The 16,366-nt window shown below is 40.9% G+C and overlaps 1 protein-coding gene across 5 annotated transcripts in view; it reads right to left on the bottom strand.

Annotated features, from left to right (window-relative positions):
* Positions 1–16,366, bottom strand: part of kdm4b (lysine (K)-specific demethylase 4B) — a 479,312-nt gene that overhangs the window by 100,630 nt on the left and 362,316 nt on the right. For all 5 annotated transcript variants that reach the window (XM_043720917.1, XM_043720921.1, XM_043720919.1 and 2 more), the window contains one exon: positions 7,271–7,449. In XM_043720917.1, coding sequence (XP_043576852.1) covers positions 7,271–7,449 — 179 coding nt within the window. The remainder of the gene's footprint in view (positions 1–7,270; positions 7,450–16,366) is intronic.

Genomic DNA, 16,366 nt, shown 5'->3' with positions numbered 1-16,366 from the left:
CAGCTGTAGCTCTTGCCCTCCGGTGCATACCTATGTCTTTCCATCGCTAAAGTCAACGTAACTGAATTGTGGTCACTATTTCCAAAGTGCTCACTCACCTCCAAATCTAACACCTCGCCAGGTTAATTACCCAGCACCAAATCTAATGTGACCTCGCCCCTTTTTGGCCTGTCTACATACTGTGTCAAGAAACCCTCCTGCACACATTGGGCAAAACCCTGACCCATCTAAAGTACTTGAATTATATATTCCCAGCCAATATTTGGGGAGTTGAAGTCCCCCATAACAACTACTCTGTCACTCTCGCTCCTATCAAGAATTATCTTTGCTGGCCTATTCTCTACATCTCTGGAACTATTTGCAGGCCTCTTAGAAACTCCCAACAGGGAGACCTCTCTCCTTACCTGTTTCTAATCTCAGCCCATACTACCTCAGTTGATGAGTCCTCAAACGTCCTTTCTGCAGCTGTAATACTATCCTTTTTTTTAGTAGATATTTTTATTGAAAATTTAACATGTTTTTACACGGTTACAAAAGAAAACTAAAAAAAAACCCAACTATAAACATTGATATACAGTTAAATCTTAAATAAATGATAACCAAAATCTATCAAACAAGAAAACAGAAATACCAAGAGAAAAACAAAACTCAACTAACTACTCATCTAACTTACAACTAACCATAGTATATGATTAAAATTCTTACATTATTCAAGAGAAAAAAAAACCCAACAGATAACACAAATTGAGCAGTGATATACATGCTCGGAATGTGTTAACATCAGATCACAACAAAACCTGAATTCATGCGGGATTCCTCTTCCGGGGGCCCCGGACCAGCAGGGTTCACCCTCTCAATTAAATAAAGGCCCTTGTAGGATGACCAAGATATCTGTATTTGTGTAATTCAAGAAGGGCTGCCATATTTTATGGAGTAATTTGGTTTTTCTCCTGGTGCACCCTATTTAGAATGAAGCCAGGGGTAGTATATTCCATAATTATTCTGTGCCAACTCGAAAATCCATGAAGGCCCTCAGCCACCCAGTTTACCAAAATGTTTTTCCTTGCACAGAAAGGGAGAGTGGAAAATAATCTCTGAGGTTTGATAATATTCTCCTCCTTTTGATTGGTGAATTACTCCCAGTGACATTCCAGGTGCACCATTTAATCGACCGATCATCCATTATCACCGGGCAAGTCCGAGACCCCTATATTATTAAATATAGTAATACAAAATAACAGGGGAAAACAACCCCGCTCCCAAGGACAAAGATAAAATAGGATAAGGTAGCCAACTTCCCCCCATCAACCCCCTGGCCTATATATATAAGGAAAAGAAAATCGTTAAGTAAAGAACGAATAAATAAACCCTTCTTCCCACCCCCCCCCCCCGGAGGTAATATTAAACAGTAAAGTAATGAAAAGAAACAAAGAAAAGGGGCGTAAACCGGGGTGGGGGTTGGGCAAAACAACATCAATTAACTCTTATAATTTATCTGAGTGTGTCCAAAAGCTCCTTGGCCTTCTCCAGTGATCCGAAGTTATACACGGATCCTTCATGGCTAAGGCGTAGTATAGCTGGGTAGCGCAAGGAGTATTGAATGTTTAATTCCCTTAAACACTTCTTCGCTTCATCAAACGCCTTCCTCTTTCGGACCAGAGCTGGGGAAAAGTCCTGAAATAACAATCTTGGATCCTTTATAAGTCATGGCTTGGGGATCTTTCCCAAGATTTCTGGAGGCTTCCAAGAGCATCTGCCTCATCTTATAGCTCTGCAGCCGGAACAGGACCGGGCGGGGATGCTGGTTCGAGCCGGGCCCGTGTATTGCGGCCCGGTAGGCCCGTTCCACCCTTACCTGGCCTGATCCAGCTTCCAGATTTAAAAGCTGTGGAAGCCACTGTTCAAGGAACATTGCAAGCTGTCCTTCTTCTTCCCGTTCGGGAAGGCCCAGCAAACAAATATTTTTTCGACGATCTCGATTCTTGAGGTCGTCAATGTGATTCTCTAAGGTCCGGACTTGTTGCTCGAGAGTCCGGACCTGATCCACGGCCGATTCTGCAATGGCCTCGGAGGTCGCGGCCTTTAGCTCCGCCCCTCCGACTCGGCATTCAATTTCATCGATGTCTCAGCCGTGCTTTTCTAGCGCGGCTGAGAATGAATTCCACTGACTTCGGGATTCTTCAATGAAAGCATCGATCTTCGCGTCGAGTTTAGAGATTACTTCCGCGAGGCTCGCCACCGAAGGTAAGTCCCCCGAGGTGGCTTCGGATGCCTCTGCTGCAGCTGGGGAGGGTGGGGGAGGGGCTCCTGCCTGCTGAGAGCTGCGGGCTCCTTTTCCCCTAGTCATTTTTACAGGAAACTGAACTGTTTAAATTTAGTACTGAACCACTAATTACATTAAGTAAAACTATTTTAAATGATTTGGTGAGTGTGGTGGAGGCGGGTGGCCCACTTTGCCTAGGTCTTGGGAGGAGCACTATAGACTCAGACTTGCTGAGTCGCCGCCATCTAGGATCTCCGTAATACTATCCTTGACTAATAATGCTTCACCACCTCCTCTTTTACCACCTTCTCGGTTATTACTGAAACAGCTAAATCCTGGAACCTGCAATAGCCATTCCTGTCCCTGCTCCACCCATGCCACAACATCAAAACCCCAGGTACCGACCCTTGCTGCAAGTTCACCCATCTTATTCCGGATGCTCCTGGCATTGAAACAGACACACTTCAAACTAACTTCTTGTTTGCCGGTGCCCTCTTGCGACCTGAAACCTTATTTCGAGCTACAATTCTATACTCGCCTACAGGTTCTATACTCGAATTACAATTTAAGTTCCCATAACCCTGCTGAATTAGCTATTTTAAATTAGCACTTTGGTGCTCTCTTAAAGACAATGCATAAGTAGTTATTCAGGTAGGTACTGAAGATAATTCCTGTATTGGGTTGCAGCATATTTATACAGAATTCACTACCAACATACACTTGAATATTATAAATAATTATTTTCCATTGTTAGGTTGACAACTAGTTTCATTTAAATTACTGTCATTGGTCCTGTACATCTTGCAAATTGCTGCAGCACAACAATCTAACCTTCCCACTAATTGATAGCCAAGAAATTGTGGAAACCTTTTATAAAAAAATTGATAGCTCAGTGGATAAATGCATTTTTGCTTAGCACACAGATTTGAATTTGCCTTCCCTGCTCTATATTTACATAGTTACTTGATCTCAACCAAGGCCAACATTTGTGCTGTCCCAACTAACCTCTGTTTCCTTGCATTAAGCACACAGAAAGGCGCCAGGGTTCCCACTCCTAATCATGATGCAGTGATTTTTGATGGAATGTGCACTTTGCATTGACAAGAGGTAGGCACAAATACTGACATTTGTTGTCTATGGCTATTTATGAGCTACTAGGTGGCAAGGAATTGACCAAACATCCAAACTCTGCTTTTAAGAGAAAAAGTAGAAATCACTAAAAAAGGAAATGTACAAAGGCGTGGAAGCAGCAACCACAACAAATCTATTGATTCAACTTTTCATAAATTGCTAAAGCTCAGAAACGAAGTGTTCAGTCTATCAAGAATCCCACCAAGAGTCACAGTTTAATCCATCGATCCTCATAACTTTTAATGTTCTTTTTCAAGCAAATATGAGTTTTTTTTTTAGAAAGATAATTCCCAGCTTATATTTGACAAAACCGACAGAACCCCATATATTATCATCCCTCAGTGCACTTGCAGTTTTAGGTTGAAAATATTTGCAGCCCATTTAAAAAAAAGCTTTCTTTCTGCACTACAAGCACACACTCATATTGTGTCAAATTATAAGAATGAGTTTATGCAGTCTCAACATATTGCCATTAAGCCCAGGTCTGCAGAAAAACCTTCCTGCAATTTAGCATTAAATTGGAAATCTCATTCACACTGGAAGGATTGCATGTAATGGAAACGTAAATACACAAAATGGTGCAGTATACCAAGATTCGGGGTATATTAATAAAAGAGGATATTCAGAACTTTATTCGGAATCTAACCATGTGACAAACCTGTAGTGATAGAAGTGGAAAAACGTGCCCCTACCCTCACCACTTTTAAAATCCCAACTTCTCACCACAAATTTCATTTTCCCCAACTTGCTTTTATTTAGGGCAACTAGTAATGTGGCAACCTTCTATCTTGCAAGATGATGGTTTGCGTGGTGATGTTAGCCTGTGAGTTAAACGACTCCTGATGAGGCACACCACTCTGGCAATCTCTGCTACATTTCCTGTTAAGGTACACAGTGCTCTGGCCTCTATTTTCTCAGGGACCCTATTTTAGTCTGCTGAGCCTTTTGTTTGAGTGGATTCTTCCAAAGCCCTTCCAGAGGTCACAATCATCAACAACTACCTCACAACTGGCAGTATCAATGCCTGTCATCTTTATAGCAAAGATATGCAAGTCCAAATACTTGTGACCAATTCACTAGTTTATCAAAACAAATATCCCCCAGAATAGAAGACTCCTGCTATTATCTCAATTACAGTTCCTCTCACCCTGCTTCCTGCAAAGATTCAGTTTTACCAGTATTCCTATCTCTCTTACATTTCTTCCGACGATGCCACCTTCCATTAGGGTATCTCTGACATGTTCTCCTTTTGTTTCCTCAACTGAGGTTTGCCTTCCAGCATGGGTGACCTCACCAGTACAGTTATAATAGGCCAAAAGGCCTTTTTTTGTGTTGTAGATCTCCATGACTGGACCATCAACCTTGTCCAACCCATCTCCCACTCGTGTCCTCACCCCTGTACATCAATTAACTTAACATCTGTCATAAGGAAAATGTTAGTGGTTATGAAGGATGTATTGTCAGGGCATTTCAAAACACATAATACAATCAAGCAGAGTCAGCAAAGTGAAACTGCAAGTGAAAGCTTTATTACCATTGTTTGAGGATGTAATAGGTATGGTGGGTAAAAGGGAACCAGCAGATGTTGCATATTTGATTTTTCAGAATGCATTTAATAAGGCACCACACAAAAGGCTATTGAAGGTAAGAGCCCCTGATGTTGAGGGTAATATGTTAGCATGCATAAAGGATTGCTCACAAATAGAAGAGAGCGCTTTGGGATATAGGTGGAATTATTAGGATAGCAACCCATAATCAAGAGGCACAGGGACCAATGCTGGGGTTCCAACTATTTAAAGCACATTTTGATCATTTGGATGATGGAACTAAGTGTACTATAGCCAATTCTGCAGATCATACAAACACAGATGGGTAGGCAAGTAGTGAGGACATCACAAAGACTTTATAGAGGGATCTAGACAGGTTAAGTGAGTGGGCAAAAACTTGGCAGATAGAATATAATATTGAAAAAATGTGAGATTATTACTTTAGCAGGAAGAAGACGACAAGAGTCGAATACTATTTAAATGGAGAACAACTGCAACACAGGGTGATTTGAGAGTCCTAGCACATGAATCTCAAAAAGCTAGTATCCATGTCCAAAGGGTAATAGGGAAGGCAAATGGAATGCTCGCCTTCACTTAAAAGGGAAATTTCACCATCAGCATTTCCCAGCTGCTTTCATCTCTGATGAAGGATCACAGATTTTGAACAGTTAACTGTTTTTCTCTCCGCAGATGCTGAAAAACCTGCTGAGCTTCTCCAGCACTTTGTTTTTGTTTCAGATTTTCAGCACCTGCAGTTTTATTTCCTTTTATCCGAGTGTCTGTACCCAACTACTAAGGGATGACAGAGACTTTTAGTGTGCTGAGAGAGAAGTTCTACAAATTGGATTGGAGAAAAAAATGAGGGGGTCAGGGGGACCTGATTGCTCCTATTCAAGTATCTTCAATAGGTCTATTAACTAGCCAGTCACATTCAAATATCAAGTGTAACATCACAGTCTTATGTTAAATGTGAATTGATATTTGTTGTTTAAGTGCCCTTCCTCTACTAGTTTAGGACTATACTGCCACTAAACATACTTGCAAAAAATTAATCTTGAAAATCTCTCTAATCACCACAATTGATGAATGGGTGACATTCATTGAAATCATGCTGTCCACATTACAAATATCAACGTATATAGCTATAATGACTTATTAGCCAAATGCAAGAATTTAGTCACCATCCACATCTTGATTCCATCTGCTCTTTTTCCATCAAAGCCACTTCTATTTGTACATCTCTTGCTAATAATAGACCTCCAACTCGTACTGTCTTAGTCATGCTTCCACATGGTGATGAACAACAGCAACTGAGTGCCTTGTTCAACTGTTCCTGAAACTACTGAGTCCAAAATACTGTGCCTCACATTTTACTGGTGTCAGGAGAATGACAAATGAATAATAGCAGTGAATCAAATTATCTTGTTTGTTATAAATCAGAATCACATTAAGGATTATTGCCTGTTTGCGAAGCTGAATTACATTTTATCTTATCGTTACTCTATGGTCGTTGTTTTGTCCACGCAATGACAAGCCTTTGGTGCCAATCTTTATAAAACATAGACAGTTTTCACAGATGTGGATAATTGGTTAATTACAACAATTAAAATACAATCTCTTTAATGCACTGCATTTCTCTAATCAAGCTTCTGTGCATCTACATCACTGAGCTGCACAAATACCTTCTTGTGGCCAATAGCCAGGATGATTTCCACATGGTTGCTTTTTATTCATCTCACATTAAGTTAATTCAAACCCTAATTTTAGACAGACTTTAAATTTGCATAATTTAACTCCATTCTTGGAACAGCATTTAGAAATGTCAATTTTGAGTGAATAAATGCTTTGCGTCACTATTAAAGTTTTACCTTTCAAACAGAAATTCAGTAAATGCAACTTTTCATCTTTACTCTCATTCTAAGCTAAAGTCCCATATCTCTGTATGTGACCTTTTAAAGGAAACAGAGGACAGTCATTTTGATGGAGCAGCATGCATTATGCGGCTCATCACACGGGATAAACCTCTCTGTTGGCACTGAATTTCTCTACTCAGACTGGAGCTTTTTTGTTTCACGTTAAAATATAGATGCATGATTTCTCTAAGGAGTTGGATACTGAACATGGGCTAAACCACGTTTCATGTTTGGGAATTGCATGTTATGGTAAACAACATTTGTTAGGGAGTTAGGTGCTAACTGGCAACACACTTCTTTGCTGGATTAAGATGTTACAACTTTCACATGGTGACAAATTGTTGGTATCACCAGAATTCAGATCGGCACAATTTATTTTATAAGTAACAGGAGGCATGAGAGAAGATTTTCTTTACCTGGTAGTAGGGATAAAAGAGTGTACAGATTGCACAGTAGGGCTCAGTTAATGCAGCAGATGCATTAAATTTCCTTTCGGCTAAAAAATTGTATGACCGACTTTGCCACAAGTGGGTGAGTGGTGACTTCCAGGCCTCTGGTTCACTCTGATCTTCTTCACCGGAGAAAAAGGGTATTTCTATGAGGAAAAGAATGCATCAAAATTAGCACCAACACACAAACTACACCAGTTTTGTGCATCATTTTGTTAGCACCCAGTTCCAATTTGATAATGACAATGATAGTTCATCAACATTTGAAAGCAACATTCTCAGTTGCTGTAAGAAAACAGTGATAGAGTATGACGGTGTTTTAGAAATAACTCAAAGCCAAAACAAATATGGACACTCTGGAGCTTATTGTACACATCCAACAAGAAATGGTGTGAAGAAATAATTTTAAAATGTTGTAGATTTCTTCCATTACGCTTGTTAGATCTTAGAAAACTATCTGTGTGTACTGCCAGCATAACTGTCATAATGTAGGTAGCTACAATCATATCTGTCTGATTTGACTTTTTGTTGGAGTCGTAAATACTTTTCATCCTTCTAAGAAATGACCAAGTGAGCCCAGGTCAGATACAGATTTAAATGCAACATTAATCCTATCAATATGTTAATAAACCTTTCGGCTCTGCTCAGCAGCAATCCAGGAGATAATACCATATGTAAAAGAAACTCAGCTTTTCTTTAATCTTTCTCAGGGATGTTTAACTAATCACCTCTTTGTCAAATCACACTTCTGCAAATACACATAAGATCTTGATCTCTTACACCTCTTTTACCTTCCAAGGAAGCATCATATAATCCCTTTATATTTTTCTGCCTCCAACACACACATTTGTCACCTTGATCATCAATCATTAATTTGATTCACATGATGTTTTCTTACTCAATGTGACGTTGATGTTCAATGGCATTATCATTGCTAAAACGCCCACCGACAACATCTGGAGAGTTGCAATTGCCAGAAATTGAACCAAACCAGCCTTTTGGAATTACTATGTGGGTCAGAGACTATGAATTCTGCAGCAAGTAACACCCTAACTTGAACTCAGTTACCCCTCACTCTTCCAAACTTCAGTGGAAACAAGGTCAGCCTGTCCAACCTATCCTCATAAGGCAAACTGCTTATTCCAGATCTCAATCTAATAAACAAGCTCTGAACTGCCTCCTACACATTTACATCCCTTCCTAACATACAAACTCATGGATGCTTACTGCACAGAAGGAAGCTATTTAGACCATCGTGACCGCGTCAGTCAGAGTCATACAGCATGGAAACAAACCTTTTAGTCCAACCAGTCCATGCTGACCATAATCCCAAACTAAACTAGTCCCACCTGCCTGCTCCTGACCCATATCCCTTTAAACCTTTCCTATCCATGTACTTGTCCAAATGTCTTTTAAACATTGCAATTGTACCCACACCCACCACTTCCTCAGGAAATTCATTCCACATGTGAGCCACCTTATTTAAAAAGAAAGTGCCCTTTGTGCCTTTTTTAAATGCTTCTCCTCTCACCATAGAAATGTGCCCCCTAGTCTTAAAATCCCCCATCCTAGGGAAAAGACAACTACAATTAACTCTACCTATACCCCTCATTATTTTATAAACTTGCATAAAGATCACCTCTCAACCTCTAATGCTCCAGTGAAAAGAGTCTTTATAACTCAGCAAGATCCTGATAAATCTCTTCTGAAGCCTCTTCAGTTTAACAATATCCTTGTTATAACTGGGTGACCAGAACTGGACACAATATTCCAGAAAACACAGATATGAGAACACTAATGCCATTTTCCAGGTCTTGGCTTAAAGCCTTGGGAGCTGTGGCAGCACAAGTGAATATCTAAATACTGTTTTAATGTTACAATATTTATTATCACATTACTTCGTCATGTGGTGATAAAAACTGCTTGTAGTGCTCCAGTGGCAGCCTGTTCAGTATTTTATGTAATTCCAGCATTGTTCCTCTGCTCTTGCAATCTGTGCCACAGGTAATAAAGAAATATATCCTATATCTACCTGCCCTATTGTATTCAGGGACTTGAGGATTTTCAGATCCAAATCCCTCCGATGTTCAACAGAAACAGTAATTACTGGAGAAATGCTGCAGGTGTGCCAGCATCTGGGTGAAAGCACAGTTAACATCTGGTCCAGCAACCCTTCTTCAGAACCAACAGTAGCTAGAAAAAGGTAATTATATATGCTGAAGACAGAGATTGGGGTAAAAACAAGAGTACAGGATAAGTGGAGATGGAGCCCTGAGAGACAAAGATATGGACAATGGTGAGCCAAGGAGGAAGTCACAAGCTGATAAAAGGGACCATCAGTAGGTAAAAATTGTGTGACTGTGCTGAAAGCAGTCTACATTACAACAGGGCCAGTGCTGTGAGGGTGGATAAAGAACATGGAAGCTACTGCTCATGGCCTAAAATGATTGAACTCAATATTGAGTTCTGAAGGCTGCAGGATCCCCAAGTACTGATCTTCAGTACCTTCCAGGTTCCTATCATTCATAACGTAATTCTTTGCCTCGTTAGCCTTTCCCAAGTGGAGTATCTTGCACTTCTCTCAGTTAATTCCGTTTGCCACTGCATTGCCCACCTGATCAGTTCATTGATATCCACGTGTGGTCTGTAGCTCCCATAGTCACTATTTACACGATCAAATTTCATGTCATTCCCCTTACACTGAAGTTCAAATCATTAACTTACACCACAAACAGCACAGGAACCAGCACCAAGCACAACAGAACCCCACTGGAAACAGACCTCTATCATCACTTTTCACTTCCTCTCAGCCAATTTTGATTCAGTGTGACACATTGGCCATGCATGGGAACGGAATCTTCGTTTCTTGGCCAGTCTGATAAGAGGACTATCATCAAAAATCTTGTTACAGCCCAGGGAGACTACATACTACCTTCATCAACATTTCTGGTTTCCTCCTCAAAAATGATTTTATATAATTTGTCAAACATGACCTTCTGTTAACAAATACATACTGCTATCCCTAATTAATCAGAGTCTTTCCAGGTGCAAATATATTTAGTTGCTCAGAAATCTTTCTAATAACTTCACCACCACCGAACTTGCACTGATTGGCTTGAAATTTCTTGATCAATCACTTCCACCCTTTTTTAATAATGGGACAATGTTAGCAATCACCCAGTCCTTTGTCATGACACCTGTGATCAGAAAGGATTTTAAAATTATGGCAGGGCACTCACACCTCCACTTCTGGCTCCCTCAAGAGCCTGGGATACATTTCATCCTTGCCTGTAGATTTATCCACTTTCAAGACTGCTAAACATGCTAGAACCTCAACTCTCTATGTACACTTCTCTTAATATTGTACATTCCTCTGCCCTGATCTCCATATCAATGTCATTCTTTGCCATTGTGAAAACCCAATGTAAAGTATTCACAGAGGACTGTGTACCTGTATTCCAGATCCACGCACAGATTACCTCTATCACCCCTGAAGGGCCCCACTTGTAATTTTCTTGCTCTTTGTTCTACCCAAGAATACTCTCTCATGCACTTTCTCAGCTTCCCTTATTTCAACCCTGGCACGTTTTATACTCTGAAGGACTCTGCTGTATTGAACCCAGAGTATCTAAGCTGAGTTCTCATTTTTGGCTTAATCCCAACCTTTAGATACTTCGATGCCCAGTGTTCCTATTCTTCACCTCATCCTTTGCCTTTACAGGAATATATCTGCCCAATATTCTTGCTATATTCTCTTATGTTCCCACTGTTCTGACAGTTTTATCCGCAAATAGTTGCTCTCTGTCTACTTGGAAAATATCGTATCACAGTTTTGACTAAATTGGCCTTTCCCCAATTTATAACATTTATTTTCAGCCCAACTTCATCCTTTACATGACTACTCTTAATCTAGGAGAAAGTGAGGACTGCAGATGCCAGAGAGTCAGAAAGTTGAAAAGTATAGTGCTGGAAGAGCGAAGGTCAAGAAGCATCCAATGAGCAGGAGAATCGATGTTTCGGGCGTAAACCCTTCATCAGGAAACTGAAATGTTGACTTTCGTGCTTCTCAAATGCTGCCTGACCTGCTGTGTTCTTTCAGCGCCACACTTTTCTACTCCTAATTTAACAGTCACGGTCACCATCTTCACAGTGCTCTCCTATCAATTTGTCTTCTACCAGTTTGGGCACATTTCTGAATATCATATCCAAAACTGCCTCTCCCTTCCCGGACTTTCTATCCAGTCTCCTGGATGTCATTTAAGACAAAGCAGACCTTTTGTTTAGCATCCCATTATCAACAATCACATCGCTGAAGTGATAGACAAGCAGGATCTGAGGGTCAGAGTTCTGGATGAGTTAGGCTTTATTTGCAGTGCAGCTACAGAAATGATTAGGTGATGGTGGGCCTGCATGTGATAAAAGAATGGATTTTGTTTTCTGGATTGGTCAGGGTAAACTGAAATGTAATGGGTAACATGTTAGAGGTGGGTGGTTTTGGGACTGAAGAGGGTCAAATCTCTTAACTATTTAACAGATGAGACTGAGCATTCAGAGAATGACTTTTATTAGTGGATGTTATTACTTTAAAAAGAACTTCCACCAAAACAAACTACTAAAGCCCTCCAAAAATGAAATTAATATTTGCAATTAGAAAAACTTTTCCATGAAGTAGTGACCAGGAAGGTTGATGAGGGCAGGGTGGTAGATGTAGTCTATATGGATTTCAGTAAAGCCTTTGATAAGGTTCCATATGGTAAGCTGCTCTGGAAGGTTAGATTGCTTGGAATCCAGGGGGAGCTGGCAAATTGGATATACAATTGGCTTGATGGTAGGAAGCAGAGGGTAATAGTGGAAGGATGCTTGTCGGACTGGAGGCCTGTGATTAGTGGAGTGCCTCAGGGGTCAGTGCTAGGCCCATTGCTGTTTGTTACCTATATCAATGACTTGGATGAGAATGTACAAGGCATGATTAGTAAGTTTGCAAATGACACTAAAATAAGCAGTATTGTGAACAATGAGGAAGGTTATCAAAACTTGCAGCAGGACCTTGATCAGCTGGGGGAAATGGTTGAAAAATGGCAAATGGAGTTTAATATAGACAAATGTAAGGTCTGGCATTTTGGAAAGTCAAATCAAGGTAGGAGTTTCATGGTGAATGGTAGCACCTTAAGGAGTGTAGTAGAACAGAGGGACTTTGAAGTTCAGGTGCACAGTTCTGAAAGTGGAGTCATACATAGACTGGGCAATGAAGGCAGCTTTTGGCACACTGGCCTTCATCAGTCAAGGCACTGAGTATAGAAGTTGGGAAGTTACGTTGCTGTTGTACAGGACATTGATGAGGCCGGATTCTGGATTAGAGTGGTGCTGGAGCACAGCAGTTCAGGCAGCGAGGAGCAGGAAAATCAACGTTTCTGACAAAAACCCTTCATCAGGAATACAGGATGTAGGGCTTTTGCCCGAAACGCCGATTTTCCTGCTCCTCAGATGCTGCCTGAACTGCTGTGCTTTTCCAGCACCACTCTAATCCAGAATCTAGTTTCCAGCATCTGCAGTCATTGTTTTTACCATTGGTGAGGCCGGACTTGGAGTACTGTGTTCACTTTTGGTCATCTTGCTTGAAAGGATGTTATTAAATTGGAACAGCGCAGAAGAAATTTACAAGGCTATTGCCAGGACTCAACAGTCAGTTATCTGGAGAGGTTGGACAAGCTAGGACTTCTTTCTTTAGAGTGTAGGAGACTGAGGTGGGATTTTGTAGAAGTGTATAAGATCATGAGAGGCATGGATAGGGTGAATGCACTTCGTCTTCTTCCCAGGGTTGGGGAATCGAGGACTAGAGGGCATCAGTTTAAGGTTAGAGGGAAAAGAATAAAAGGGAACCTGAGGGACAACATTCTTTTTTTTTTACACAGAGGGTGGTATGCATATATTGTGGCAGGACATTAACAACATTGAGAATTAATTCTGCATTATAGTCAGCTTTTTGCCACAGGTGTCAGATTAAGCTCATTTCACATCATGTGCTTGATGGCCATTAATAAAAAGCACAAATGCAGTTTTTCTACGAGTATGAAACAAGACTAAAGAAGAAAAGGCAGAATTTGAACCCATTGCCACATCATCATCTGTGGTATCCCCCCAAGACTCAGCTGATTCAGAGTTCAAGCCTGCCCAAGAGACTCCAACTCAAAATCTAGGTTGATGCTTCAGTGACATACTACATGAGGGCTACACCACATCGCTGTCATCCTTGAATGAAACACTAAACGGAGTTTGTTCTCTCAGGCAGATATAAACGATCAAATGACACAATTTTGAAAAACAGTGAGGTAGTTCTCCATTATGTTATAAACAGTGCTTGTCCTCAACCAATAAACAGATTTGGTTTAAAAACCTGAAATGTCAACTTTGTTTCTGTCTCCAAAGATGCAGCTAGACCTGCTCAGTATTTGCAGCTTTTACGGCTTTTATTTCTTATTTTGAATATTTACAGTTTTTTTGGAGACTATATTTGTATTAGTGTTTGTGGGACCTTGATGAATGCAAATTAGTTGTGTTCCCTAAATTATAACAATGATTACATTTCAGAAGTGCCTCATTGACGGTCAGATCTGAGAGAGGGGGAGTGCAGGCTAAAGAGGGTGATTGAGCACAGTGGGGCCAGGGGGTGCTGGAGAAAGCATGTGCGAGAAAGAGCAAGCACACACACACAGGATCAGAGCACACGTCAGACTGGCAGGACAAAAGAGAGATACAGAGTGTATAAAGTGAAAGACTGAGCATGTACACGGAGAGAGATAACAAGCTAATTTGTATGAGTAAGGAAAAAAGCTGTCAATATATTTTATGCAGAGTAACATCGAGTTATCAGTGAGTTTAAGGTTGTTATTTAGTTTCTGGGTCAGCTAATGCAAAATATAAGCAAATGAACACTGGAAGCACCTGGGACAGGATAGTGTGAAAAAGAGAGTACACACATGAGATAGTGTGTGTTTGGGACAATAGACCATGGGAAAAAGAAGGAACGTAAGGAGAGGCTGACAGCAAAAATGTATGAAAGGTTGGTCCAAGAGCACAGCTGGGGCAAGATGTTGACAGCAAAGTATGAGAGACACAAGGAAAGGAAGTGACAAAAGACAAAGGCATGGAAGGAGGGCGGGGGGGAAGAGTGTTAGTGGGGAAGCAAAGAAGAGAGGTGAAAGACACTCTGTAATGGGGGAAGAGAGAGACGTTTAAGAAAGAGAAAGGTTGCAGCTGCAGACAAGACAGAAAGGAAAAGCAAGAAATCACAAATATTTTAACACCAAGTATGGTATTCACCCTGGTCACGATCCAAACTCTTTTGAAAGATCTGTGCATGAATGTGACTCAGCATAAGGATCAGCCTGAGCTCACTAGATCAGAAAAAATCCTTCCAAATATTCAAGCATCTATTTGCATGTGAGTTATTGAGTTTTCTCTATAATGACATTTGGCAGTCACATTATAAGGCTATAATCCAAAACTTCTGGCACTGAATTGCTTTTGCTTTGCATGCACTGACCTAGAAACTAATTTACAACCTTAAACTCACTGATAACTGTCTGTTACTCAGTATGAAATATACTGACAGCTTTCTTCGTACACTTACAAATGAACTGAACAGGGGAAATTATCATGAATCAAGATGTAAATAGATAGAAATATTATGGTGAAAGATTTTTAAGTGAATACACATCATGTCCAATATTTTAACGATGAAACAGCTGCCAACTGCAGTCTTGGAATGGTTATTTTCCTGGCTATTTTTGAACAATTTGCCAGTTGAATTCAGAGAAAGGCTGTTGATGTGAAGCTCTCTCTCCCACATGGTGGTTATCACCTAATAGAGATAGGTTAGAGATTTAGTATCCTTGAGAAGCTGTAAATGACAGTTCCTGCTGATCTGCTCAAAATGACTTTGAAGGTAGGTAATTGAAACTCATGATCCTTAAATCAATAACTGCCTTTGAAAGCGAAACCACAAGGAGCCCGAGTACAACACTGACAATGCATTTCCAAATTAACCTTAAATTCCTTTGATTGCCAATGGAGTTCCTCAGCAACTTGCAACATTTGTCTCTACTTGCATTTGGTCAAGAAGCTAAGAGTTGCCTCAACAGAAACACTGGGCTGAGTCTTATCATATTATGTAAAAGCAAGGACCGCAGATGCTGGAAACCAGAGTCTACATTAGAGTGGTGCTGGAAAAGCACAGCAGGTCAGGCAACATCTGAGGAGCAGCAAAATCGACGTTCCTGATGAAGGGCTTTTGCCCGAAACGTCTATTTTCCTGCTCCTCAGATGCTGCCTGACCTACTGTGCTTTTCCAGCACCACTCTAATCTAGACTCTTATCATATTAGTGGCAGCTTCAAACCTACAATCCAACTAACCCTACATGGACTCTGTGCTGCCTACTCATTTGAAACACCTCTCCTCAACTGCACCAGCATTAACAGCTATGTCAGCCATTTTCATTTCACTCAATATCTCCCTTTCTTTCAATCCAGAAGAAAACAGCCCATCATCGGGCAGGAGTAGCCATAACTGAAGTGCCTGATATTTGGCTCTTCAACCCGAGAGAGGAGGACCCTGACACGGTGCCCAAAATCCTGCACAATATCAGAGGCCTGCCTTGACTGAGCACTACTCTCCTCCAACTTTGAGACACAGCCAACTGGCTGAAGCACATGCGGTGTATCTGATGAAAAACTGAGGCAGCATAATGTCCAGCAAACATTTCCACCCTCTACGCTGATCACTGCACACAAACATGAGAATTTAACTGGCTTTGTGCGTGCTCTAAAAGGCAAGGCAAGGCAAGACAGAATACTGAGAGTTTGATAGCTTTGGCTGAAAGAACAAAACATAAAAAAGGCACGGTAGGGATAGTGGGAGGTCAGTAAGTGAGCAGCCCTGAGAGGCAGTCTGATCTATTCCATGAGCTGGGTTCCTGATTCTAAATGCACTACATCCTTGCTACAGTATTACAGTGACAGCTGCCAGTGCAGCCCGAGATATAACACTGAAGTGCAGGAACATT

Source organism: Chiloscyllium plagiosum, chromosome 31 (assembly GCF_004010195.1).
Source record: "Chiloscyllium plagiosum isolate BGI_BamShark_2017 chromosome 31, ASM401019v2, whole genome shotgun sequence".
Classification (NCBI taxonomy): Eukaryota; Metazoa; Chordata; class Chondrichthyes; order Orectolobiformes; family Hemiscylliidae; genus Chiloscyllium; species Chiloscyllium plagiosum.
This window is presented reverse-complemented; position numbering and strand designations above follow the sequence as displayed.